Source organism: Hypoxylon fragiforme, assembly GCF_022984875.1.
Source record: "Hypoxylon fragiforme strain CBS 206.31 chromosome Unknown GGS25scaffold_1, whole genome shotgun sequence".
NCBI lineage: Eukaryota > Fungi > Ascomycota > Sordariomycetes > Xylariales > Hypoxylaceae > Hypoxylon > Hypoxylon fragiforme.
Window position 1 is genome coordinate 3,312,196 of NW_026054756.1, and position 25,515 is coordinate 3,337,710.

General features: G+C 48.9%; 10 protein-coding genes across 10 annotated transcripts; 5 read left to right on the top strand and 5 right to left on the bottom strand.

Annotated features, from left to right (window-relative positions):
- Positions 1 to 349: 349 nt before the first annotated feature.
- Positions 350 to 1,556, bottom strand: GGS25DRAFT_527521 (uncharacterized protein; the record flags this gene model as incomplete). The annotated part of the gene is made up of 1 exon (XM_049265098.1): positions 350 to 1,556. The coding sequence occupies exon 1, from the start codon at positions 1,421 to 1,423 to the stop codon at positions 350 to 352; it is 1,074 nt and encodes a 357-aa protein (XP_049121779.1). The 5' UTR covers positions 1,424 to 1,556.
- Positions 1,557 to 4,811: 3,255 nt separating this feature from the next.
- Positions 4,812 to 6,213, bottom strand: GGS25DRAFT_471760 (uncharacterized protein). The gene has a single exon (XM_049259369.1). The coding sequence runs from the start codon at positions 5,960 to 5,962 to the stop codon at positions 5,216 to 5,218; it is 747 nt and encodes a 248-aa protein (XP_049121780.1). The 5' UTR covers positions 5,963 to 6,213; the 3' UTR covers positions 4,812 to 5,215.
- Positions 6,214 to 6,819: 606 nt separating this feature from the next.
- On the top strand, positions 6,820 to 9,443 carry GGS25DRAFT_527523 (uncharacterized protein; the record flags this gene model as incomplete). The annotated part of the gene is made up of 2 exons (XM_049265099.1): positions 6,820 to 7,798; positions 7,880 to 9,443. The coding sequence occupies 2 exons, from the start codon at positions 6,820 to 6,822 to the stop codon at positions 9,232 to 9,234; spliced, it is 2,334 nt and encodes a 777-aa protein (XP_049121781.1). The 3' UTR covers positions 9,235 to 9,443.
- A 346-nt stretch (positions 9,444 to 9,789) lies between these two features.
- GGS25DRAFT_471765 (uncharacterized protein) lies at positions 9,790 to 10,896 on the bottom strand. The gene is made up of 2 exons (XM_049259370.1): positions 10,332 to 10,896; positions 9,790 to 10,162 (listed from the first exon to the last, which is right to left on the bottom strand). Exons 1-2 carry the CDS (start codon positions 10,594 to 10,596, stop codon positions 9,963 to 9,965), a joined length of 465 nt encoding a protein of 154 aa, XP_049121782.1. The 5' UTR covers positions 10,597 to 10,896; the 3' UTR covers positions 9,790 to 9,962.
- Positions 10,897 to 11,247: 351 nt separating this feature from the next.
- On the top strand, positions 11,248 to 12,686 carry GGS25DRAFT_471776 (uncharacterized protein). The gene is made up of 3 exons (XM_049259371.1): positions 11,248 to 11,767; positions 11,883 to 12,484; positions 12,561 to 12,686. Exons 1-2 carry the CDS (start codon positions 11,311 to 11,313, stop codon positions 11,951 to 11,953), a joined length of 528 nt encoding a protein of 175 aa, XP_049121783.1. The 5' UTR covers positions 11,248 to 11,310; the 3' UTR covers positions 11,954 to 12,484; positions 12,561 to 12,686.
- On the bottom strand, positions 12,576 to 13,353 carry GGS25DRAFT_527528 (ribonuclease-domain-containing protein; the record flags this gene model as incomplete). The annotated part of the gene is made up of 2 exons (XM_049265100.1): positions 12,835 to 13,353; positions 12,576 to 12,688 (listed from the first exon to the last, which is right to left on the bottom strand). The coding sequence occupies exons 1-2, from the start codon at positions 13,157 to 13,159 to the stop codon at positions 12,576 to 12,578; spliced, it is 438 nt and encodes a 145-aa protein (XP_049121784.1). The 5' UTR covers positions 13,160 to 13,353.
- Positions 13,354 to 15,099: 1,746 nt separating this feature from the next.
- GGS25DRAFT_517296 (uncharacterized protein) lies at positions 15,100 to 16,135 on the bottom strand (the record flags this gene model as incomplete). The annotated part of the gene is made up of 3 exons (XM_049263366.1): positions 15,100 to 15,420; positions 15,531 to 15,862; positions 15,922 to 16,135. The coding sequence occupies 3 exons, from the start codon at positions 16,133 to 16,135 to the stop codon at positions 15,100 to 15,102; spliced, it is 867 nt and encodes a 288-aa protein (XP_049121785.1).
- Positions 16,136 to 18,437: 2,302 nt separating this feature from the next.
- Positions 18,438 to 20,083, top strand: GGS25DRAFT_51365 (uncharacterized protein). Its single transcript, XM_049262903.1, has 5 exons — positions 18,438 to 18,820; positions 18,903 to 19,007; positions 19,067 to 19,071; positions 19,219 to 19,593; positions 19,719 to 20,083. The coding sequence occupies exons 1-5, from the start codon at positions 18,679 to 18,681 to the stop codon at positions 19,824 to 19,826; spliced, it is 735 nt and encodes a 244-aa protein (XP_049121786.1). The 5' UTR covers positions 18,438 to 18,678; the 3' UTR covers positions 19,827 to 20,083.
- A 1,066-nt stretch (positions 20,084 to 21,149) lies between these two features.
- On the top strand, positions 21,150 to 22,751 carry GGS25DRAFT_471794 (uncharacterized protein). The gene is made up of 3 exons (XM_049259372.1): positions 21,150 to 21,569; positions 21,736 to 22,159; positions 22,224 to 22,751. Exons 2-3 carry the CDS (start codon positions 21,888 to 21,890, stop codon positions 22,318 to 22,320), a joined length of 369 nt encoding a protein of 122 aa, XP_049121787.1. The 5' UTR covers positions 21,150 to 21,569; positions 21,736 to 21,887; the 3' UTR covers positions 22,321 to 22,751.
- A 391-nt stretch (positions 22,752 to 23,142) lies between these two features.
- Positions 23,143 to 25,438, top strand: GGS25DRAFT_471796 (Annexin). Its single transcript, XM_049259373.1, has 2 exons — positions 23,143 to 24,597; positions 24,654 to 25,438. The coding sequence occupies exons 1-2, from the start codon at positions 23,566 to 23,568 to the stop codon at positions 24,939 to 24,941; spliced, it is 1,320 nt and encodes a 439-aa protein (XP_049121788.1). The 5' UTR covers positions 23,143 to 23,565; the 3' UTR covers positions 24,942 to 25,438.
- Positions 25,439 to 25,515: the final 77 nt, after the last annotated feature.

Sequence of the window (25,515 nt, forward strand, 5' to 3'; positions counted from 1 at the left end):
CCCGAAAGAGAAAAGCAAACCCCAGAACCTATGCCATGCCACGCCTTTACTATGCCTTGCCATGTCATCTTCATTTAGATAGACACCCCCCCTCCCCCCTCCTAAGCCAAATCTCCATAATAACATAACTAGCCCCCTTATCGAACACCTCGCTTCGACCTTCGCTAGCAAAGCCACTGCTCCTCCTCTCTCTCCCCCATCCCCCATCTCCCTTCTCCTTCTCCTTCTCCTTCTCCTTCTCCTCTAGCGCTGACACTCCCTCCCCTCCCCACCCCACCCCCCCTCAAACCCCCCAGCCCCCCCAGCAGTCATGCTCCCACCACCACCACCACCACCACCACTATTATCACTAGGTACCAGCAGGATACCGCGCAGCAGCAGCAGCAGCAGCGAAAAGCGGGCGGACCCTCCCGTTGCTGTAGCGCCGGATGCGCCCGCAGCTCTGGTTGACGACGTGCTTGTCGCGCGCGGTGGTGCGCGTGAAGAAGGCGCCGCAGTGCCGGCAGCACGCCTTGCGCACCTCGCGCTGCTGCGGCGGCGCCTGCTCCTTCTGGTGCCGCACCAGGTTGCCCCGCGTCGAGAAGCGTCGGCCGTTGCAGCCGTGGTCCCAGCATTGGGTGGATGTTGATGTTGGTGTGGTGGTTGATGTGGAGGTGGTGGTGGTGGATGGGGATGTTGAGTCGTTTGGGGTAGGGGTGGTGGGCGAGGTGGAGGTGGAGGAGGAGGAGGAGGAGGTGGTGGTGGGGAGATGGTGGCTGTGGCTGTGGCTATGGGAGCGGTGGTGGTGGTTGTTGCTGTTGTTGTTGTTGGTGGCAGGGCTGTGGTTGGGTTGGTTGGTGGTCGTGGAAGAGGCGGAGGAGGTAGAGGAGGTGCGGGACGAGGAGTTACGAGTAGAGGTGCGGATGGTGTCGCTTCCTGCTTGAACTCCAGGAGGTGGAAGAGGAAGATTGGTGAGTCGGGAGTGGTGGTCGTCGGGTAAGGCATCTTGCGGTGAGAACATATGATACGAAGAGGGTGTGTAGTCCGTAGGTAGCATAGGTGGTGTGGGCAGAGACGTGCTTGGACCCGGCCAAGTGTCCTCGGGGCTCGTTCCGTGCCCTACTACTTGCTGGTGTTGCTGCTGCTGCTGTGCGTAGAGGACTGATTCAGGGGTCCGCAGATCTAGAGAATCCACCCGGCACGAGGGTTTAGCACGGCTCGTGAGATAGGGGGTAAAAGAGGAAGAGGTAAATTCACGGAATAGGTGGATGTCTTTGACCCCCTGAACACCTGCCATCCACGATGGCGGGCAGATCTGTTGCAAGCCGAGCAGGTCTTCATCGTGCACGTTGATGTTATCGATTACCACTGACTCCTCGAGGAAATTGCCTGGTAAAGGGTAGTTGTGGTCGGATGGGCAGAGAGAGTAGCAGTGGCCGTCCATGGATGAAAAGGATCTCTGTATACCAAAATAAACTGAAACTAGCTGTCTTAGACATCAACTAGAAACAGGGTGCAAAGAAGCAATAGTGGGAAGTGGTTAAGGGTAGTCATCTCGGTGAGTCGCTTGTCTTCGGGGCTACTGATCCTTATCTGTTGTGTCTACTGGCAGTGGTGAAGGGGGCCGATATAATATACCTACCTAGCCTAACCAAAGAGCTATGAGCAAATGGAAGGGCTGAGTTTCAATAGCCTGCATGCTGGCATCTTTTGGCAACTTCTTGCGCAGAGCACCAGCCCAAACCTACATAGATACATCACGTTGGGTGACTTGTTGGCCAAGTAGATTACACCTAGGTAGTTACTTCGACGTTCCATAGAGCCATGTATACCTAGGCTAGGCAGTTACCTAGATATGTAGTGATAGTTGATATTGTGCACTTATTTGCCCAGGTGGGAAGTGATCATAACGGGGCAATTAGACGATTTCGGCTACAAACCAACGCCGCTATCCCATAGGATCGTCATATTTTCTTTCACGGGGATGCAATCGTTGCATTTCCAGTCGACTTGGATCCAGAGCACCTTGATGGAGGGGGCATCGTCACTTCCAATGCAACCAAGTTTCCAGTTCCCAACTTTTGCTTCAGTTTCCCCGGATTTGTATCCGACTTTGGGCGCCCAATAGACTTATCTCCCTGCCATCCAAGATGGCGTATCTTATTACCGGTTACCAAGTTTCGTCGAGACCAATGGGGGGGATTTAAAACCATGATGACATCTAGATAATCCCCCCAGCCTTAGGTCCAAAGGCTGCCATGCATGTATGTACCTGGGTATTTGGGTATGTCCTATGGACGCGCTGGTGACGATGGTAATTCCTTGAATACTAATCTACCTGGTAATGTAGGGGTTACATTGCACATTCACCACACACGCGAGCCAATAACATCTCGGGCGCGTAAAACATTGTCCTATATGGTAATAGTATAGTATAAACCCCGAGTAAATACTTCCAAGTCCCATACTTACCTAGGTAGCAAATGCAAATTGATAGCAGGGAGGAGGGTGATGAACCAGGCTTTGTAGTGCATACCGTTGCTGATCTTATATCATGGCTTCTATCGAAAAAGATTTCGAACTTTTCGCAATCTGTGAAACTTGCCAAGAATCTCTCCGATTGCGCAGCCGAGCGTGCCATGCTCTCTAGTTGGGCAGATCAACCTCCTCGCGTCGTTATGCGGCGCGAACGTGGAATAATAAAAATTGGGGAAAAGAAGATGATGTGACCGGGTGGAATTTCCACTCGTGGCCAATACCTTGTCCGTGGATTCCGGCCCGCCTGTGGCCTGGCTTGGGCACTGCATGATGGCGTTTCGAAGGGGGTCCAGTTACTGGCCGTGGCCAAGCTGACAATGCAGCGCGAGTCGCGAGGAGACGTTTGTATAACCGAGACCTCTCCCCGTTCATTGGCCCTTTTCTGGAATCATGACATCCAAGCTACCGACACAGCCAGCAGTTGTGCTACAAACTTGCTCGGCCGACGCGGCAACGATAGGTATTACGGTACTGCAGTACCTATGTATTGCAGATATTTACGCCACACCTCTCGCCGCTCACGGTGCGTCGTCTCCCAGCCTGCTTTACGACGCCGGCGTACACCACCAATCATACCCAATCCATGCCTCGGTGCAAAAGGCCACACACCGGGGGGGACTGCAAGAGCAGCACCATATTGGTTTACCTTCTCCTTTCTTTCTTTCTTCTTCGTCGTCGTCGTCTTCTGTCACGTACATATCAGCATATAATAAGCTCTGCACCTTTTTTTTACTTAGGCGCCTAAGTATGTATCTTGGCCGGCGCGATTCGCGGCAAAAAGTATATTTAAGTGGTTGGTAGGTATATATGTAGTTAAAATATTGTCCTTGACCGCTCATCAACGCCACAAATACTAGGTAGCCAAGGCAGAATCGCAGGCGTGCAGCTGAAAGAAACCCCCCCCCCCCCCCCCTTTTTCGGACCATCCTTCGATGCCGTAGAGGGTGATGGGATATTAAGTTGATGCCTGCTGGGAGATATTGATCGCAAGAGTTAATACAGGAACGAGTAAGTGCAAGCGAAATCGGATCATGCTGCCACTGACATTAGGTTAGGTTAATAGGCTGAGAGACCACGCGTGGGGATCTACTTACTGTACGGCCATACCTAGGTACCTACCTGGTAGGCATTTCTCGATATGTGTAACACATCTCATCAGCATCGATGATCGTACAGTCTTTCAGTCCTGCACCGGAGGCCCGAAGCCCCTCTATCTTGATCGCTCCTCCGATCAGATAAAAGCCCCTTTCTACCTCTCAAAGCACGTGATCTACATCTCATAGCTCCGAGGTACCGGATGTCCATCACGCAGGACTGAAAATCTTGGGGAGGGGTGTAAGCAATAGGATCACGCTTGGCTTGCGGGGCGTCCCGAGAGGTTGTGTGATAGGAAGACTATGTGGGCGTACGGAACGAACGTTGACAGGTGTTACGGATGTGGCTCTACTAGCTCAGGGGTTTACCGAAATAGCTTGACGTAAAGCCGATTTTTACTTCCTATTACGAGAGTGGCCAATAGGCAAATTTGCTTAGATGGCGCAAGATACCTTAGATAGGTACCTAGTCAGCAGAAACGGCGGTTCATCACCAGGTACACCAGCACGATACCATCTCATCGATAAGATTATTCTCCGCCTATCCCCGAATCAAATCACCAATGAAGCCGCATTCTGAAGATTCGTCGCTTCGAACCCTCCTTCACACCCCTGTCCCTGGAGTCGACAATTAGGCACATACAGCGCAGCAGATGATCCCGAGATTTGGATTATTATCGAAGAGCTCATCCACTCAACGTAACGTGAACGACCTCTACAGAATCTCAAAAGATGTTAATACCTAGCTAACCTAGAAAACTCGCAACGATCGAAGCCTGTCTCGTACAGGGTCGAATCTGACCCGATCAGGGGGTCATGCCGTTCTAACAGTCATACCCATATCGGTATGCATCTTGACTTACACGGTTGGAATATCGTGATTGAAGGCGGCCAAATAGCCGCAATGATGTGGTAGAAGCAGATACCGAGACCTTGACGAACGAAAACACGGTTTGAGGTGCGCGGATAAGACGCTGTATCTGTGAGGCAATGGTGGAGTGAGCATGTATTGATTTGTTAGTTGAGAAGGCCGAGAGCTGAGATGCTTACCTGCCTACCTAGGTACCTAGTAGATATATAGAGTACTCGACATCTGCCATGAGGGGCAGCTTATGCTTTACATAGTCAAGAAGCCACTTTACTTCAAAACAGCAATTGAGAGACTTATATCGATATGATTTTTATCTGTGTCGCGAACCCCCTTTTCTCATGATCCGTCCTATATAATCCGCTGCAATAGCTACATTAAGCTTCGCATCTCTTTTGGAAGACGTGAAAACCATAAAACACACAGAATATAATCATCCAGCTTCTATTTGATCAAGCTACACGCTATTTACGTGACACGACGTGTTCCAGCACTTGGGTTACGTAAAGTCCATACTCTCGTTCCATGCCCATGTCCATCATCCCAATCATCCCAGCCATGCCAACCGTCCAACCATCCAAGCATTACAATTACATCCTATATCATATCCTCGTCGTCTTTCCGTGGGAATGTATTATACAAACATTATATCCTATTCCTATACACAAGTAGTACCTAGTTCGAAGACCTTCACGACTTCGCGTTAGCTGGGGGCCGATAATCTCCCATTGTTATCTTAGTGACCACGAGCGAATCGACGGCTCACGGTCTCATTCCAGGCCGGGTAGGATGTGTGCCAAAACCCATCATCATGAGTGCTAGAGCTCCAGCTCCAACTTGACGTGGGTACAGACACGGGCAAGGATGTCGTGTAGACCGTCGTGGGATAGGCAATGGTAGCTGTCGTAGGTTGGGGTAGAGTTTTTGTTAGTGAGGTTGAAGTAACAGCCGTGCTCGACGACTTATGAGACGCAGACGCAGACGCAGTAGAAAGAACCGGGGTTGGACTGGAAGGAGGCGATGTGTTTGTCGTCGTCGTTGTGGACTCTGTTTTTGGGTACGATGTGGTTGGCGTTGGCGTATCATCGTCTTCAGTCACAGTAGTCGTCAGGATGCTGATTGTAGATTGAATATCGACAATGGAGACGGTAGTAGAAACAGTACGCGTCGAAGGTTCAGAGGTAATTATTATCGTGTCAGTGATTGGGGGAGACGACTGGACTATTGTTTTCGTAGTCGGAGATGGGGTCACGACAATTGTCTTGACAGTTGTGCCAGAGCTGTCAGAAGTCTTGGTCGATCCCCCACCATCCCCGCCATTCCCATTCCCATTCCCATCAATCGGGACCACAGAATAAGTGGCGCGAGCTGCCAGCGGCTTAGTAGATGGTGCTCTTTTCAAGGCAACAAAAGGCAATGAGAATGCGCCTTCATGAAAAGACAGCAAGATACAGAGAAGCGAGATCGGCGGAGGTAGATGCATCTTGGGTCAACACCTCAAAAGTCAAAAAGAACTTGCTTGATATATGGTTGAGGGTTGCGAGATTTGGCACCTTACAACTTGACGGAATGGGGGAGATCTACAAGAACGAAAAAAGAGGACGTATAAGGTAGACTTACCAAGATGCACCTAGCCTTTTATTACAATAGGTGGAACACATATTTGGGTATGCAGGAGTACTACTAGTAGTAGCAATCTTGAATTGACGATATTCAGATGGTTGGGAGGTTGGCATGTGCAGTATAAACCTTGCACATTTTGATATGTATGCACTATAAATGAACATGAGGGCCCATTGAACAAGCTTCAACAAGGTGGCTGGTAAGTGGGTCATACATGGGGTCTCCACACTAGAGCATCCGGGGTGTAATTTGATTGGTTTAAGCTTACCCCAGCCACAGGATATTCACTACCTAGTACCTATTAGGTAGTACCTAGTATTTTAGGAAGGAGTAACTACAAGTACCTGCATTAGTTCTATCGGGGAAATTCAAGTCTAGATTTCTCACTCCGTAGATTTATTCTACTAGGTTAAGAAGTCACCACCAAGATCTAGTTATTCTGTTGGTGTCTATAGTTACAAGAAACAGGAAAGTATAACTACCCAAATATGAGGTGATACAGGAAAGTTCGATGATAACCTTGGAGATTGCCAAACATTGAATGTCATACATATCTAGTACATCTAAGGTATCACATATTAGTATCATCTCCCTACCTCATCAATGATACATCATACATACACATTCAGACTTCACACCCACACACATTTCAACATTTCAACATAGGCCCTATTGACTAGTAAATAAACCTGGATCGATAATTTTGGGTATTCAATTATGGAAAAATTCCTTCCTATCCCTGCTAAGACCCTTGTTCCTAACAATGACTTCGCGATACCACAATTCAATCAACCTGTGTACAAGACTCCGATCCAAATACCTCTACCCGTGCAATACATCTCACCAGAATTAGCCCGAACGAAGATTCGATCATTGGCCACATACATTTTGGGCTGCTGGGAATCCCTGAAAAGCGTTTTTGGTCAGCATGGACAAATGATCCAAACCCGCTGGGTCGAGATGTCTATCCCCCAACGCAAGGCTATATTAACCAAGGTCTGGCCTAAAATACCAATTGTACATCGCCCCGACCTCGCAGCTTGGAGACTTGAGCACATCAGCCCAACTCCAGCCGACTCTACAGATCACTGCCCATATATGTGGCCCCATCTCAACCTCGAAGACCTTTCTCAGCCTACGCCGCTCTTGCTGATGCTCAATTCGAGGACAGAGCATCCACCACACACCTTTGTATATATGGATGTCACAAAAAGTACGTTTGGCCACCGCTATAGACGCCTCACGTTCGAATCAGTTCACAATCACTTTATGGTGTTCAAGGATCGCGAAACGGCTGAGACTTACGGTCAACTCTACAGCAATGATGACCCCGATGGCATCGCAGAAATAGCAGTATATCAATATATCTATACTCCCGAAAACGGACTCAGGGCTATGGAAATTCAATTATGTATTTATTGCCTTCTTGACGACGTTTGCCGGGAAATTATGTGCGCTGTTCCAGCAGAAGATGTTCCAGAAAAAGATGTCGTGGGAAGTTACTTGCCATATCAACCTGCACCTGAGGTGATTTTAAACCAGATGGACTCTGACGAGGTTGAAAGCCTTGCCGTTGCGTCGTTAGAAGCTTTATATGGAGCACCATCCCACCTTAATCTTAATCGTATGGAGGCGCTTGTCAAGGCAAAGCTATCGAGCGCAGAGAACCACCTCTGGGCCTTGAGAGAGAACCCGGGTTACTTCGCGATGGTGGCTTAGCAAGTCGCAGACCATCGACCCGAGCACATACTTAACTCCAATGGCTCAAAACACTTAGTATTTACCGATAACGCAAAAGACGTATTCTGGGGGCGAGTCTTCAGCACCATCATCTGCAGCGCCTTCTTGGAAGTTGACATCCTTCATGAGCTAAGCCATAAGATCATCCATCTAAGCCTACTTGCAGACATGTTTCAGGTCACGTTTGCCCCCCAGGAGGAGATACAACAAGAGCTCATGGGTCCATTTTGGGAGCTTCAGTATATAGTACGTTTCTGCGCAAGCGGAATTCTAGGGAGTGGATTTCTCAGGGAAGCCATTTGTAGTTCACCCGCCACACGAATGTTTTACCGTTTCAACAAACTGGGTGCCAAGGCAGATGTTACGCTCTGTCCCGAAGTTCATCGGACTGAAGCCGAAGATTATCTGGTCTGGCTTTTGACTCACCTCTCGGACAACATTCATCATTGGGACTTCGGCGGCAGGACTATCTCGGTCGAGCTTGAACTATTCCTCAAGAACAACCCCGCAATGTACCAATATGTAAGTCCTTGGATAAACCGCCATGTGTCGCTCATTGGTCTCCTTGGGGAATTTTTGGGTCAGCTTGAGGATGTTCATCCCAACGATTTAGCTTATGCGTCTTATTTCACTGAGCACAGTGCGAGGCTTACGCATGCTTTTTTTGAAGAACACCAACCCATGTACGCGTTGCTATGTATGAGCGATGTGGAATGGACCGTATTGGCCAATCGTTTCCTGTGGTTTACGGAGGAAAGGTTCGAGTACCCTTTTGAGCAGCCTCCCACCATAGAAACGGTCGACAAAATGAGGCAAGCAGAGCTGTACATGGACACGTTCTGGGAATCACTAATCGACCATTTAGAGAACATCAGTCCCAAGTGGAATGGCCTCCCATTACGGGTGCAGCATCTTTTTCGAAGCCGCAGACTACGGAGGACTAAGCCGTGGAAGAACATGACATCTCCCATGGCAATAGAATCATCTTCAATATCATCAGGCTCCTCGTCATCTGATAAAAATCCTACCTTTCGTGTCGATGAGCGCTCTCTCAAGGTGTTCCACACTCTGCTCTACGAGGGACGCGATCTTTCCCGACTAGAGAGCATAGGCTGGGACGACTTCGTCTACGCCATGAAGTTCATGGGCTTCGCCGTCGAAAAATTATTTGGGTCGTCGTGGTTCTTCAGGCCCACCGAAGAGGTATTGTGGCGACCCGAAGACATCATGGTCGAGGAAGTGCCAAGCGTGAATGGCAAGATGGTGCTCGTGGGGGCTAGAGTGCTTGGGGATCACCTCAAGGCCCGTTTCGGATGGGAGCGCAGTATGTTCGTGCTGGCTGTCCCCGAATCCGAGGCAAGCACTTCTCAGGTAAATGTTAGTGGAGCGTGATGATGGGATTTGTTTCACTTGGCTTATTGAGGCTACCTGTTCTGTTCTACTCTTCATGCATAATCAGAAGTAGGTATAATGTTTTCGGGAGGTGGATGACGAGTGCAGATGGCACTCTTCGGTCTTTCCACCATCCCCCAGTTTAGAAAGTTTACATAGAAGTTGCTCTGCATGCCCTATATCAAGGCATGAGTTTTTTTTTTTTACATTGATACAAGTTTGATATGGCACTTTTAAACTATAAACATCGAGATTTGCAAGTCAGATTATGATAATGAAGTTTCAGATTTGCATCTATTTTCTTTTAACTAATATCACTTTGGTTATGTCCTGGCCTGGCTACTTGCACCAATCTGGACCATTTCCCGTACCTATTGGATGATCCGAATTCGGTCAATGTAAGGAGGTAGGTTAGGTAGGTTAGGTAGCTAGCTAGTAGGACAACCTATCCTGGAGGGAATGAAGAACATGGCCAGAACTTATAATACAATTAACACCGTCCCATTGTTGTTGTTTTTTTTGTTTTTTTTTTTTGGGGGGGGGGGGGGGGGGGGGGGGGGTTGGTTTTCGATGGGTTTCCCAGATGAGATAATGGGGGTCGTGCCTAGGTAATAGGTGATAGCGAGTAACAGCCAACCAAGTCGCCTAGCTATTAATCAACTACCCAACGGACCAACCTATCGATTTCCAATAGCACCACCACCGCCATCACTCCCAGTCACATGTTTTTATGACTGGTGAGCCCCGGTCACAGGGCAGACGCCGGAGGAACCCTCGACGGCGGGGTGGACGACGACCTTGTCCTTGTGGTGGCCGACCTGGGCCTTGGTGACGGGGCAGACGTCGGCGTCGGACTTGTTGGCGGTGCTGGGGTGGTCGGGGGGCAGGACGGTGGTCACGGGGCCGACGACGGGGCATACGCGGTCGTCTGTTTTTTTGTAGGTGTTAGTGATGATGATGATGATGGTGATTATGATGGTGGCGTGGAGAAGTCAGTGGGTCAGAGGGGGGTAGGGAGTGATGGGGTTGGGGGGGGGAGGGAAGTGGATGGTCGACAGATAGATAGATAGATAGATAGAGTAAGGATTATCACGTACCCATCTCCTGGCTCTTGGTCTCGTTGACGACGCCCTTGAGCGCGGGACAGGCCGAGGCGTCGGCGGAGCCGACGGACTTGGTGGTGGCAGAGGAGACGTCGCCCTGGGGGACGGAGGGGTGCTGGTGCAGCTTGGTGTGGTGCTCCGACTTGGCGCCGACGACGGGGCAGGTTTGCCCGGGCTTGGAGAGGTCGATGTCAGGGTGGGATGGGGGGAGGGTGTGGTTGGTGGTTCCGACTACGGGGCAGACTTCAGCGGAGGCCATGGTTGATTATTGGTGTTGATCTTTGTTTGTTTGTTTGGTATGGATGTAGGTTGCTTGAATGTATTATCTAATGTTAGATCAGATAGATAGATAGGTGGATGTGGATGTGGATGTTATAGGTGGGATAGATTCCTTTGATCTTCGATGGGCAAGCAGGAAGGAGTAGAAAGGGAACCAGTGTTTAAAGAGGAGAAAACGGGTTTTATTTAAGGTTGCGGGTATGAAAAGGAAAACAGGACTGAAAGAAGAAAGCTTCGTTGCTCGAAGCCCAGGTCATCGATTGTTCATTTAAGGTTCCCCATGTTCCTCAAACAGTTTTTTGAAAGCTTGCCATAGTACCTAGTACTGACTGTACTGTTTGTACATGCTAAAGGTACCATAGGTATGCAATCTACGTCATGCTACGCTCGTTTAGGAAAATAGCTTGGACGCTGGGCGATCGTGATTTGTATTAGCGAAGCGTTGATTGGCTGGCCCTGGCCAAATCCGGCCCAGTAGGGCGAGTATTGTGGATCTGCTTCATACAGGGGTGTGTAAGTGCTAGAAAGTACTTAGGTACCTGCTTGCTTATGCGCCACTACCTAACGTTAATTGATCTCATGATCTCATGATCTTTTTTCGTAACATGAGCCAATCCAACATTGAACATTAATACAATGTACATTAGATAAGTACCTAGATGCCTAGATAGGCGTGTACATACCTAGTAGCATCATGAACTGTAATTGGGCAGCAAGATACCAGCATATCGATAAATGCTATGTATTCTCTAAACAGCCCCCTTTTTTTACTTCCCCCTTTTCCATAGTTACCCCCTTTACCTGTAGCCCCAACTCAACTTTCATAAATCCACCACCACCAATCACCGCCAACATGGTAGCCTTCTCAGCCCTAGCCTTCGTCACCCTATCTATGTCCTTACCTACGAGCGCAATACGCACATTCACATACATCGCCTGCTTCGACCACCCCGGCGACTCCCAGCTCCACTCCCGAAGCATATTCCAATCCGTCGGCGGCTGCGACAATGCCTGCGTCGCCATCAACAACCCTGTGATCGTTCTTACCAATAGCACAGACTGCTTGTGCGGCTTCGCGCTCCCCCCGCCCAGCGCGGTCGTCGATGATTCGTGGTGCGATGTCCCCTGTCCGGGGTATATCAGGGAGTCGTGTATGAATCAATCGTTTTGAATGCCATTATTTGCCTACTATCACTGTCTTTTTTTTTTTTTTTTTTTTTTTTGGTGTGTACTTAGATCGTTGGCTAACCGTTAGCGAGTGCAAAGGTGGTGCCCCGGGATTCTTCTCGGTCAGGCTCTATGCAGAACCGGATGAGCTTGGGATTTGCTCTACCTAGTAGACAGGTGGTTGAAATCTCGGCGTAGCTTGTCGAGGCCACGAAAAGTGAAGTTGGCTTTTGGGAGAAGCTGCCTATCAACTTCATGGCATTTGATTGGATTCGATTGTACGCGCGAATCAACCGTCGTGTGTAGATAAACCCATATGTGTCATGGGCAAGCCCTTCCTTATTAGGCTCGCAGCGCGTGAACAGATGAGTTGGAAGTAAGCGTAGGAGTTACGAGAATGAAGCTACCCGTGTGGATAGTATCAAAAAGCCTGTGGATTTTGGGAAATTTATCCATCGATTTACTAGCAGCAGTCAAGATTTGCTGATTCGAGAGGCGTGGTCATGAAAACAGCTGGCTGATATCACGGAGAGAAACCCATATCCAATGGTCATATGATTATCTGGTAGGCTGGGTCTATATCACAATCAAGGGTATCTCAATATCTGTCTTATTTCTCATTTATTATGAGAATACGCAACTTGCAAGGTCACAATACTACCGTATCTCACTTTGGCCATCACTTATGCCCACAATAGGAGGTAAGTGCCTAGACTCTTTCGCATAGAAACATAAAATCATATATTCATCGCTGCTGCTTATGATGACAACTACTAGATCACCTCACAGTTTCTAAGATGTCCCCGAGCAACCCACGAAGTTATTCCCACTTGCACCAGTGTGCGTGATTTCACCCGCCAGCTTGCATGATGTGTTGATGATAACCCGGTCCGGCCCAGGGGATCCTGCATTGTTTATCTGTCAGCCCGATGCAATAGCATGTACCTATCTACTTATGCCTAACCTACGCCATACAAAAGGAGAAAGGGGAAGAAGACATCAGATACATAAAAAAATAAAATTCATGAAAAAAAAAAAGGGAGTTGCTTACCACCAGTATACACGCTCCCACTCGACAATAACGGGAACTCAAGGTACGGCCCGGAGACGACAAAGGAGAACCCCTCGTAGTTGTTGTACGTGTGCGGGTACCCGCTGGGCGCGTCGCCCGAGCTGTAGTAGCTGCACGCCTTCTGCGCCGCCTGGTTCACCTGCGTCGCCGTGTACGACGTCGAGCCGCACGTCGTCGCTGCGAGTTCTGCGCGCTCGGAGATGGGGATGGAGGCGGCGGTGGTGATGAGGGCGATGAGGGGGAGGAGGGAAAGGGAAAGGGAAAGGGAAAGGGAAAGGGAAAGGCGGGTGGTGAAGAACTTCATGGTGGTGGTTTGCTTGGGTGAGGTAGGTGGGTATTCAGGTGAGTAAGTATCTAGCTTAAGATTTCTTTGAGCAGTTTGGCTGGAATGCGAAGGGTGACTGCGAAGTAAGACAAGAATGAGTGAGCGAGCGAGTGATCTGGCTACACTATATATAGGTACTAGAAATCCCTATCTTGGTACCTACACAACCAAGCATATCCAAGAAGAATATAGAAAACCACCCTAAAGTTCTCTTCCAGGCATGGTATGGTGCCTGGCGATCCTCCTTCCTCACGGGGTACAAGGCACCGCAAGGAGTGCCATCGAGCCTCCTATAACAGATTGCGTGTTATAGATGGATGGAACGGCAGGTTTCTTGTTCTGGAAGCAAGCACCGAAGTATTCTTTCTTTTTCTTTTTTTGCATGCGTAACAGTTGCATGTGTGCCAGATAGATAGGTCACGACTCAAAGGGGAAGGTCCAAAGATAATGGGACGGCACGAACGTTGCGAACGTGCCGATAAAGTTGGTGGAGAGGTATGGTAGAGGAACTCGATGGTTTCGTGAAGAATGCGGGGAGGGTTGGTAATGGGTGGCCGTGGCATAGGATCGCTGGACAGATTGGTCTAGGCTTGAAGGACACAAGGGTTTCGGCTCCCACCATGGCTGATGTCTCTGGTGCTATTGGCGATCAACGAATGAGCTGAAAAGGAACGGACCATTGATGATTGAGTATAACTGTATATTTTCAGGGGGCCGATGGAACTTTTATAATCTTGAACTAACTAGCAGCTACCCGGTTCCTTGAATGAGGGTTTTCCAATCGAAGATGCACCAAGCTTCGATTGGACTTCCGTATTGGACCTCCAATACGACACCAATGAGACATCGCAAATAGAACATCGCTGATGTAAATTCTTGACTCTGAAAGTCTCTAGTAGGCCCTAGGTAGGTGAAGTACATATTCGATGTTTTGTCAATAGGACTATACTGTACTAGGTATGCACTTGCTATACCCCTATATGGAAACTAAGGCCCCCTTTTCAACGCGTTAATTCGTTCGACAAGTAAAATCAATACGTACCACACAGGAGAGTCTAAGGGATTTATTCTTATAGATTTACCTATGTATGTACCTACTTATGATAGTATCCTATGATAGTATTAAAGTAAAGAAGTTACCTATACCTATTCCCCTTTAACAACGCCTCTAAACTCGCGACATCTATGAAAGTGGATTTTTCTCACTACCGCGTCTATAGTATCATTATATAGGTGCCTATTCTGTAGAGTGAAATACCACTTGAAGCTTCATATGCATTTCAGCTCCTAGCCTTGAGGAAATACCACCTACCTCGGATCGATTATTTTTCGTAACATACCTCCAAACCTTCCCCCCTATTAAACCAAGTTTCTTTCTTACCTAGTCTAACTGCAGCCCGGAAAAGAGCAACTATGAAGGAAGGCGCACACTGAGTGAAGGGTAGTAGCCAGTACGACGCTGATTGCACGCTGGGTAAGTGGAGTTGTAGAAGTAAGTAGGTAGTACTTGAAATAACCCATTATTCAGGGGTATCAGCTGACGAGTCCGCGACTTACTACATCAGCCACACACCCCCTATACTTCCCTGCCTAGGTACCTGTCTACTGGGCTGGTAGTAATGCAGCAATCAAGCGAGCGAGTTTGCATAAACACATAGGCAACTGAGCGACACGTCAAGAGGAGCCAAAGCACTCTTTTACGAATTTGGGTAGGTATATAACAACTAACTAGGACTCTCAACTAAACCTATACATAATATAGCATAGTCTCGCATCCCTGAAAATCGTCAAACCTAGGTACCTACCTTCCCCCATTCCCCTATTCCCCATCCCGCAACCGCTCCAGTCAGTTGACCAGCGTCGAGGGCCAGCCCCTTCAACCTCATTTCCCAGAACCCAGATCTCGGTCCTCAATAGGCTTAGTGTCGGCTACTAACGACCGACGCGACCTCCGGCTGCAATCCCTTCTTCGCAGCCGCCGCCGCCTCGTGGTCGAGCGGCTGGGCCCTGCGTCTGCGCAGAACGACGAAGGCGACAGCGCCGACGATGGCAAGGGACGCTACGATGACGCCGACGGCGATGCCGGCCTTTGCTCCGGTGGTGAGGCCATCGCTGCTGCTGCTGCCCGCCGCTGGGGTAGCAGTAGAGGAGGAGGAGGAGGGGGAAGAGGAGTCGAACTCGGAGGCCGTGACGTTGAAGCAGGGCGCGTTGGTCGTGAAGTCCTGGAGCTCGACGAAGGTCTGTGGTGGGTTAGTGCACGTTTCAGAGTACCCTAAGTAGGGGGTAGGTAGGTAGATAGGTGGAAGAGACAACCTGCCCCCACCCCCCGGTGGCTGCATAGGCAACTTACAATGTCAGCGCAGGCGTAGAACGTCTGGTTGCTGCCGCTGAGCTCGGTGTCGACGTTGGACCAGTACGCGAGCTGGATGGTTGCGTTGCTCCCCGCGGTCACGGTGCTGGGCACGTTGCCGACCTTGTAGCATTGGTGGCCGGGCTCGATCTCAGTGACCTCGCTGACGACCTGTTGGGAGAACTGGCTCTGGATGGTAGGAGCTGGGAACTTTTTTAGTGGGGTGGTCTGCGAAAGATGAGATATATGTTGATACTGACTGTTGTCATATGCAATAGAGAAATTGACGTTCCAAGCCTCGTCTGCGATGGACAGAGACACAGTCCCCTGAGCTATACGTAGACAATATTAGTAAGCTAAACTATTTACCCCTATTACTATCGCTACTCACATATCGGGAAGGCAGTTCGGTTCACCACACCGCTGGCACTCCCGCAAGGCCCGCTGTTATCAGCCGAGGCGCTCCAGGGCCTATCCTCAGGCCAGAGGAAGGCGACGGGGCCCATGGAAGAGCCTTCCAGGCCTTCGCCGTGAGCCTCTCCGTCAGCAACGACGAGCTGGCTTCCAGCCAGGGCAGCGAGATAAGATACTTGGCTGAACCTCATGTTGAATGGAAAAGAAAGGATGTTTTTTTTTTACAAGCAAACTACCTAATGAGTTTTGTCAGGGGGAAGAATGTAATACGAAGTTGTCGAGACAGGCTCGTCTTGGAAAAAAAGTGGCTGTGGCTGAAGAGAGGAAGTCGTTTTCGAAGAGCGAGTGGAGGTTGCTGATGGGACTTATAAGGGTTGGTTTAGTTTGTGGAACGGGATGGCTCATCCACTTATAATCAGTGGGCAGTTCATTTAGGCACATATAACCGGCCCCTCGTCACAAGCCAATCACTCCCTTGCCAAGCCAAGATGCCCGCGACCTTGTGTGGGAGCCGATATATTCACTCATTCGTCCGAGATAAGCCGTTTCCAAGACGCCATAGATAGTTCTACGTTGTTCCTGGGCGAGGATACCGTAACGGCTCTTCGTCAGAGGAGGGACTATTTACCTGGCTTTGTCGTATCTGAATATGCAATGCATATGCCGATAGGAAAAGTTTCACGATAGTATCATAGTATGAGCGGTTTGAGGCAAGAGATTAAGAAAGCAGCTGATGTCTGCCAACTTTGAGGCCTAACTATAATCCAACCAATGTTCAATTCTTTCAACAGCCTAGGAAGCTGAATAGGTCTGTACCCCATTCAAAGCCAATTGGCCGAACAATCACCGTAGATGGTTACTAGATAGATTCCTATGTGCACCTTCAGATGTGAAAACTAGAAAAAGGAAAAGAATTGATCATCCGATGACGGTAGGCCAAGTGAAGGCCCTCATCTTGGTTAGGAAGGTCATGCAAAAAAGACTCATCATCTAGGTAGGAAGTAGACAATGAATTTTCAAGACAACGCCAACTTATAAACTGTGCTGTAGGAGGATAGGGTATCTGGGCCTTGGATCCCACCCGGGCTCCGATAATTCAGTAGGTAACTAGTAGTTAGTCGGCTCGTATTATGGCATCTTGGTATAAAACCAACTGGGGGATGAATCTGAACATACCTAGACCTTGTCTTATATAGGATGGTACATGTTAACATTGAAAATCGCCGAAGGACTAAGAGTCAGCCAAGGGAGCTAGAATGGCGAATGCTAAAGGTGATATGAACCCAGCTGCAGCATGATAGGTAGATGACAGCGAGGGAAGGCCAACTGCGATATACTAGTAACGAGTTACAGGTGTGACCAAGCTGCCAAGTCACGACCACCATGTGGTGATCTTGTCTTCTATGTGGGGTGAAACGACTGGAAGCAGTTAGACACCAAGAGACTAGGAGAAAAGAAGCGAGTTGGTTCTGCAAGTTGACACTCAGACGGGCAGCTATGAGTGGCCAGGCTAGGCGGGTGGCATGATTATTTACCGATTATCAGATCGAATACCCACTATTGCTTTCTTGTAATTCTTGTAACTGTCCCTTTCAAGCTGCCCGCGTAACGTCAATGGAGTCGATTAGCACGAGACAACACTATAAGTCTAGGTTTGCTCGGCATCAAGATAAGGGTTGCTTCGAAGGGCCTAAATTCTCTTAAAGTTCGACATAAAGATCAGATTACACTCTTACAAGTCCCTTTAGGTCATACATAAACAAGTAAAAATATAAGTCACATGTTGAGCTCATTAGAAATCCGTAGATGAAAAAGTGCAAGTCCCGTCACACACATTTGTGACCCAAAAGCTGGTTTATCTGATGGCGCTAAAGTGAAGATCCTTGCTTAACCACCCCTACTAGTGCCGTCTTAGTGGTACAACGCCAGAGCGGAGATATCCAACGGCAGTGTGGCACTCCATCTAATCTTATCAATCTAATCAGATCCTTGTGGCCAATACCGATCCAGAATCCTCTATTATTTCGTAATAGCTCCTGGGGACCTCGGAAGGGAATGGAACAAAAACTAAGCAAGTATAAGAAGGTCACAGCCTAGCCAAGTTGTGCTTAGAAAAGTGTAACTCATATAATGTAACGAAGCATTACGAACAGTAGGTAACAGACGGGTAGCTACCGACCTCCTGTGCAGTCCTCCGTTCAACCAAGTGTATTCCATCGCCACTCATAGAGAGTTTAGGTAGATCGTGACATACAAAATGCCGTACAACGGTAATCATGCCTCGGAGTCTTCGGTTCGTACGTAGTTACATAAGGTCAATCCACCTACAGCCAAGTCATTACCTATGTAGATTCGCCTCCGGGAAAAAAGCTCACAACCAAGGCCGGAACACCTGACCTGCCAAGGTAGTGGTATAATCCTGCTTCCTGCTTCCAAGACCTACAGCCTAATCTCCGAGCATCGGCTAGCCTCACAATCATTCGTCCAAAAACTCTACCTAGGCGGCATGGATCAAAACCCCCTGCCTTAGCTGAACGATGCTACAGCCCGTCTACATGTGAAGCTACACAGCTATAAGACGGCGGCCGCCGCTGCCACCCTTTCCTGTATATTCAAGTCTCGCTCACCTTGAAACATACCGAGTTTTATACGAAGCTGAACATTACTAGAAGCCGCTCGTTTTTTCTCAATTATCTAGATATACGTTCGTTTCCGCTACACATAAGCCGTAAAGATGATCTCTGTCCACTGGGTCCTTGGCGCAATCGTCGCCGCTACCGCTGTCTCCGCATCCGCGGACGAGACCGAGCTCTTCGCCCACTTGCTCAGGCGTCAGGAGCCTGGCACCCCTGCCTACAACTGCCACGACAACTGCGGTTCGTTATATATGCCTACTTCTAACATATCATGTAGAGATTATAAATCAATGCTGATGTTTTTTTTCTCGCAACTTTCCAGGGCAGGCTATTATCCAAGGACGATCTAGTGCCGATGTCTGCAATGACGAGATATTCCTGACCGACTACGAAAATTGCCTGCAGTGTTCCGGACCGGATAATGAAGGTAAGTGCGATGGTTAAGGATAATATCATGAATATACAGAGCACAGCTAATGAAAGTAGATATTGTATGTCCCTAGCCTGCATCAGGAACCGCCCCTTTCCCACTCGGCCAACCTCGCAAGCCAGAAGCCCTCCTCTCCAACCTCCTTTGTGCAGATAAAAATAAAGTAATAGGCTGGTAAACTAATCTTTTACTCGGAACCTACCTACAGTGGAAATACTACAGCTCCTCCCTAACTCAAAGCGCATCCCAATGCGGCCTCTCAACCGAGCCCCTTACGGGCGACCAGCCAGACGTCGGACCCGCGCTTCCCGCCACCACCGGCGCGACGCAGTCGACGCAGTCGACTTCGTCGGCTCAGGATTCATCCGCCTCCTCCACGACCGAAGCCCCGACGACAAGCACTGCTGAGGAGGGGTCCAGCGGTAGCAGCGAGGCGACGACGTCCGCGGATACTGCCAAGACAGGGTCCGGATACGCCACCGCAACGCCTACCTCAGCGACCACCGGCGCCTCGCCGACCAGTGTTTCTGCCACCCTTACCCAGGCCCCCACGGGTACTGGCAACGGAACGGTTCCTACTACTGTGCGTACATGTCTAGTCTCCCACCCCTCCCCCCCCCCCCAAAAAAAAAGAAGAAACGCACTTAACCATCTTCTTATATTCTCCCAGAGATATTACTTGCTAACATTCATATGACCCTGATGCAGACTTCGGAAATCCCAGTCGTCAACAACGCTGCCCGCGGCCTCGCGGGCAGCTTTGTCGGGGTTTATGGTGTTTTGGCTCTGGGTGCCGTGTGCGCTGTCGTCCAGTAGACGACGACATTTACTTGTATGTGACTGACCAACCAACTGACTGGTTCACATTGTAAATAGGTAGTTGCTTACCAGGTAACCTACCGAAGTACCTGGCCTATTAGGTATCATGGTAAAAAAATATAGGTTGTAATTAGATAATTGAAATCACCTAAGCATCACATCGGTGTGATTGAGACTTGCGTATTCTTTCCCATCACCTGCTAGCAGTGTTGCGCAATTATTGTGAGAATACGCGTTGTAAATACTTGCTCACCTACAGATTGACTTCTTGGGAAAATGTTTAGAATGAAGCGACGAGTGAACCATTTTTTTTTCGCCCTTCACTCCTTTCTATACCGCGCCCCCTTAAACAAACAGTTCACAGTTAATATCCTCGTGACTGCTTCATAGGCGATCGTGCATGTATATGATTGCCGGACGGGTATGCAGGTGTAGGTGTATGTAAGAGCGACTCGATATAGGGGAAGCCATTTCATCGTGTTTTCGACCCGTGCATCGTATATAGAGCGAATGAACCGCACTAGTCAAGATATTCTATTTGCCTTTTACTTGTGTGTTTGCTTGTTCCTCTGTCCGCCCGCCCCGTCACCGTCTCCCCGTCCCCATAAACCGTACGGAAACGTCCTCTCTACCTATGCCCCTTTTACTTCACCGCCGTGCTGTGCCTTTTTTTTCGCTGGATTTTTTATTTTAAATCAAAAGGCTATTTTCATTTTCACATGTAGTATTGCTGTTATTGCGGGAATAGGCACACAAACCTTTCGGATGGTAGGTTATATTTTACGTTCGGGCTTAGGTAGGTAGGTAGGTAGGTAGTCCAAGCGTGATCCCCGAAAATAAGATCCATGGATTCCGTTAGCTTGTTCTGCACTGACTTGACTCTCTCCTAACGTTACTTGGTGGGCGAATGGGCCACGCATCTGATGTCTGGCGATTCGTTCATGATTCAAAGTCTTTACTAATAGTAGTCCTGTTTAGTCCTGTTTAGTTTAGTCTCCATGCAGTCTGACTTAGTGGGTGATGTCGTACGGGTTTGCTTACGAACATGAAGTGAGATTAGGCATGGATTCCTAGCATTAGTCATTGGAAACTTATGCGTACTGGCATGTAGGTGATCTGATTCTCGATAGGAGTGATCTATCAGATATCCGGGAACACAAGCTTTGTCGAGTGGAGTGTCGAGTGGCCTTAGTAATATGGTAGGTTGTTAACAGTAGGTACCCAATATCTTATTGTGCACTGCCAATACAATACGAGGGAAAGGAAGCAATCAGCTTGGGCAGATCGAGTTGACATTGCATATAGGTCCGTAGATCTTACTAAATTTAGTTTCCATCTGCCGTACCGATACGGCGTTGAACGGCACAGTAGTAACGTTGCCATATGTATCCCGGGGAAAGCATGCCGCGATCATGTCGGCCACGACCAAGACTAGCGGCTCACAGGCTGACATACTACTAATAAGTACCAGCATTACCTACTTAAGCTGTGCCAGCTGAGTCTTGGCATGAGGCAAGATATCGACGCCACAGACCACTAAATGAGCGGTGCATAGTGCTCTCTGTGCCACACGTCGTACTCTCTGCTAATGGGAATAATGCCCTTCACATAACTCGTATGTTTGCTAAAGAAAGCCATTATGTACTTTTTTATCATGTACACAACTTCGTGTTGAGAGTCGTTGGGCTTTGCCTCCACAAGAGCGAATATCGTAGAGGCTCAGATCTATGCGCGCCACGTCCTGGTCGATGTCAGCCTCCAGGTCGGCGATGATCTACATCGTTGTCAGCACGTACCACGTATGCACGTACCTACCTAAGGTTAGGTAGATGGTAGACAAACCTCAATATTGTCCAAGGAGAGAAAACATAAGGGGGGACCCGTACAAGAAAATCTATATAACTGACCGTTGGGCTCTACATTATTTGCGTTCTCTCTCATCTCATCATCAGCATATCCAACTCATCCAACAGACTCATCTTCAAAAGCATCCTTCAACCAACTCCTCAATCTTCTCACCATCTTCACCGATAAAACCAACCCCTTACCACATTCAAAATGCAGGTCACCAGCTTCCTCACCATTGCTTTCGCCAGCGTGGCGCTTGCCCAGAAGAGCCCCTCCAAGATTCCGGTGGCTCTGATCACCGTCGAGGCTTCCCGCGGCGGAGCTGGCCACGCTAAGAACTCCACGGACATCGTCCGAGTTAACATCGGCGCCGATGGTGCCACCGAGGATCAGTTCCCTGTCCTCAAGGAGGTTTCTACCCTCTACCTGACTGGTGCTGAGGGTGTCTCGGTCGACAACATCGTCTGCACTCCTTTCAGGCCGTAAGCAATAACCTTTTCCCCCTTCTCTGTCCATGTCGCAACTGACTAACATGAATATTTACAGCGGTGGTGCAACTGCCCCTACCTTCACCAACACCAAGCCGGTCAGACTCTCGCTCAACACCGTTGAGGTTTCCAAGATCGAGTGCCGGGGCTCCTAAGCACCTTAGCTGATGAGCCTTTTTGGTCTACTGGACCATCTATAATAAGGGGCATCTAACTTTGCATTGCATTTCATCGGCGAAGGTCAATTTTTTAGAGATGGGAGATAGGGTTAGATATTGCATTTGATCATGAGTCTCAGTGGCAAGAGGAGAGAGTGAGGAGGGTGAGAAAGGAGAAGGGGGGAAAACTAAGCATTGCATCGGTGTTGCGTGATACTCTCACAACGCATTGGTGCTTTGCCTTATCGTTCAGGTCACTCCTTTCAGAAAATTTAATAGAGAGAGATTTGCATCACCTTTTTGACTTGTTTTGCTTGTGAAGTTTTTGATTTACTGCTATGCAATTGAAGTCCCATGCTTGAAATATGCATGGCACTATACTAAAGATGGGTGTAAGAGGTGTAAATAATGATGGGTGTAAAAGGTGTAAATTAAAAAGGAACATTGCTCAGGTGATGATCCCAACTGGCGTACTTGTGGCGGGGACTTCGCGTCATTGTCTTGGCACTTCACTAGGCAGATGCGCTACATGCTAGGAAGTATTCTCAAGTAACTTGGCGATTTATATCCTTCCTAAGGCTTCCTTCCTTCGCAATCGGAATACCGGCACACAGGTAGACCATAAAAACGTACATAATATTGAAGTATGTAGTACATCAAGGTACACCTGAAATCCTGAGCATGGCGTACCTACCTACTATATGTAGGGATAGTAGAATGCGCCTCAGCCACGAAGCCAGCCTGTCTAGTACTTCAATTAATGTTACTAGTACTACGTACATAGTAGAGATTGACGTAGTTTAATTCATTTTAATTCATTTTAAAACGGTTTCTTTGTTCAGACTACCCAATGACGACGCATCCAAAAGCTAGGCAGTTAGCAAATATTCTTCACAGCCTCAACGTGTGAGGCGCAAGAGGGCGAGCCAGAGCAAACTGGGAACTTGATGGAATATATTATAATGTTATCTGTACATATTTTCCTCTTTTTCTTCCTACTTTAATTTTTATTATATACCCACTCCATCTCTCCATCTCTTCAAATCATCCAATCCTCAACTATTTCCACCTATTCAGACCCCACTTCATCTATATCATCCAACCAACCCTTCCACCTACAGCAGATAGCTCCATCGTTACCTATCTTGGTTGCTTTCGTAATTAAAAGAATCAAAGATTCCAACAAATCATATCAAACTCAATCAATCGGTAATCGAGCGAAAAGCTACTTCCCGTAAGCACATGTCATACCCTTACGGTCAGCCGGGCGGCTATCCCGGCCAGTACAATCAACCTCCACCCCAGCAATACGGCCAATACCCACCACCGCAAGGCCAATATCCATCTCAATATCCTCCCCAAGGCCATTATCCACCTCCACAAGGCAGCCCGTACCCCCCTCAAGGCCAATATCCCCCACAGGGGAGCCCTTATCCTCCTCAAGGTCAATATCCTCCGCCCCAGCAGCCCTACGGAGCGCCGCCGCCGAGTCATTCCTATGGACCTCCTTCGGGACCTCCGCCCGGCCAATATGGCGCACCACCCCCCCAGCAAGGGTACGGGTATGGTGCCCCGCCCGCCGGGCCTCCCACTGCCCCTAGTCCAGGGTACGGGCCTCCACAAATCATCCAGTGGGACGCTAATCCCGATGCGCGGGCGCTCCGAAGTGCCATGAAGGGTTTCGGCACCGACGAGAAGACCTTGATCCGGACCCTGGCCTCCAAGGACCCCATGCAGATCGAGGCCATCAAATCGGCCTATTTCCGAAGCTTCAGCCGCACCCTCGAGAAGGATATAATATCGGAGACGAGAGGCTGGTTCGAGACCGGCCTCGTAGCCATCGTGAGGGGACCGTTACTCCACGATGTTCACCTCCTTAATTCCGCCATGGACGGCCCCGGGACGAAGGAGAAGGTCCTCAATGACGTTTTGCTGAGCCGGAGCAATGCGGATATGCATGCTATCAAGAGCATGTACCAGCACACGTTCCATCGATCGCTCGAGAATGACATCAAGGGGGACCTCAGCATGAAGACGGAGAGGCATTTCTTGATAGTGCTAGGAGCGAACAGGGCGGAGGATAGCGCGCCTGTCATTCCCCAGGCCGTCGATCAGGACGTCATGGAGTTGTACCGTGCCACAGAGGGGAAAGTGGGCACAGACGAGATGATGGTGTGCTCGATTCTGTCCACGCGGAATGATAATCAGATCCGAGCCATCAACCACGCCTACGAACAAAAGTTTAGGCGACGGTTGGAAGATGTCATCAGAAAGGTAAGCCCAATGGATTCTACCTACCCCATTGATCACACGTGCTAACTTTTACCTAGGAATTCAGTGGACACATGGAGCAGGCCCTGCTCTACCAGCTACGGAACGCGGTTGATAAGTACATGCACGCGGCCTCCCTTCTCGAGGAAGCGATGGCAGGCATGGGCACAAAGGATCACCTGCTCGTATCTAGAGTGGTACGATACCACTGGGACAGGCAAACGATGGCAAATGTCAGTGGCGCATACCAGCAGCGGTACCGTAAAAGTCTCGCCAGCCGCATCAAGGGCGAGACGAGCGGTGATTACGAGAGGCTCATGCTTGGCTGTATTGGCGAGCCAGTATAGATATGTATCATAGATGTGCGTCTGGACGGGAAGGGTCGGTTATAGTTGACCTTTTGGCGTTTGTCGTCAGTCACATTATAGGCCATTGGGTGTGTAACTTACTCCCGTACATAATTTCAACGATATCCCCAAGCCAATACCTTTTTTATTTTATTGTGCCGTAGCCTATCACATCTCATAATCTCGATAACGGCCCGGGGAGCATTGGAATTGTTGTACTGCGTACCTAGTATGTGGTACATGCACGGCACATGTGTTGCCATCAAGCAGCACTCGTGACCTCTATATTTTATACTACATAGATACCTAGGTACCATGGAGTATTGGATGTCATCAAACATTGAAATGGATATAGATAGGTTTTACTTATTGCTATCTCTCTAAATTATTCGTATATATAACTATTCCCAAACGCAAAAGCTGTATATAAATACATCAATGATGTAGAAATAAAACACAATACCAACCCAAAATGATGCAATCCAGAAACCCTTCACCCCTGCCTAATTATTGAAGTGACTGGAGAACTGGGAACTTCGATCGAATCCCGTCCCCGCATTTGCACAACCAGCCA

Excerpts from the sequence above, each read along its gene's own strand:
- GGS25DRAFT_471760 (XM_049259369.1), bottom strand. The coding sequence starts at position 5,962 with ATGCATCTACCTCCGCCGATCTCGCTTCTCTGTATCTTGCTGTCTTTT.
- GGS25DRAFT_471765 (XM_049259370.1), bottom strand. The coding sequence starts at position 10,596 with ATGGCCTCCGCTGAAGTCTGCCCCGTAGTCGGAACCACCAACCACACC. Across the intron at positions 10,163-10,331 it reads GACCAAGAGCCAGGAGATGG|ACGACCGCGTATGCCCCGTC; the intron begins GTACGTGATAAT and ends ACAAAAAAACAG.
- GGS25DRAFT_471776 (XM_049259371.1), top strand. The coding sequence starts at position 11,311 with ATGAACTGTAATTGGGCAGCAAGATACCAGCATATCGATAAATGCTAT. Across the intron at positions 11,768-11,882 it reads GGGGTATATCAGGGAGTCGT|GTGGTGCCCCGGGATTCTTC; the intron begins GTATGAATCAAT and ends GCGAGTGCAAAG.
- GGS25DRAFT_51365 (XM_049262903.1), top strand. The coding sequence starts at position 18,679 with ATGATCTCTGTCCACTGGGTCCTTGGCGCAATCGTCGCCGCTACCGCT. Across the intron at positions 18,821-18,902 it reads CAACTGCCACGACAACTGCG|GGCAGGCTATTATCCAAGGA; the intron begins GTTCGTTATATA and ends GCAACTTTCCAG. Across the intron at positions 19,594-19,718 it reads ACGGAACGGTTCCTACTACT|ACTTCGGAAATCCCAGTCGT; the intron begins GTGCGTACATGT and ends ACCCTGATGCAG.
- GGS25DRAFT_471794 (XM_049259372.1), top strand. The coding sequence starts at position 21,888 with ATGCAGGTCACCAGCTTCCTCACCATTGCTTTCGCCAGCGTGGCGCTT. Across the intron at positions 22,160-22,223 it reads GTCTGCACTCCTTTCAGGCC|CGGTGGTGCAACTGCCCCTA; the intron begins GTAAGCAATAAC and ends GAATATTTACAG.
- GGS25DRAFT_471796 (XM_049259373.1), top strand. The coding sequence starts at position 23,566 with ATGTCATACCCTTACGGTCAGCCGGGCGGCTATCCCGGCCAGTACAAT. Across the intron at positions 24,598-24,653 it reads TGGAAGATGTCATCAGAAAG|GAATTCAGTGGACACATGGA; the intron begins GTAAGCCCAATG and ends ACTTTTACCTAG.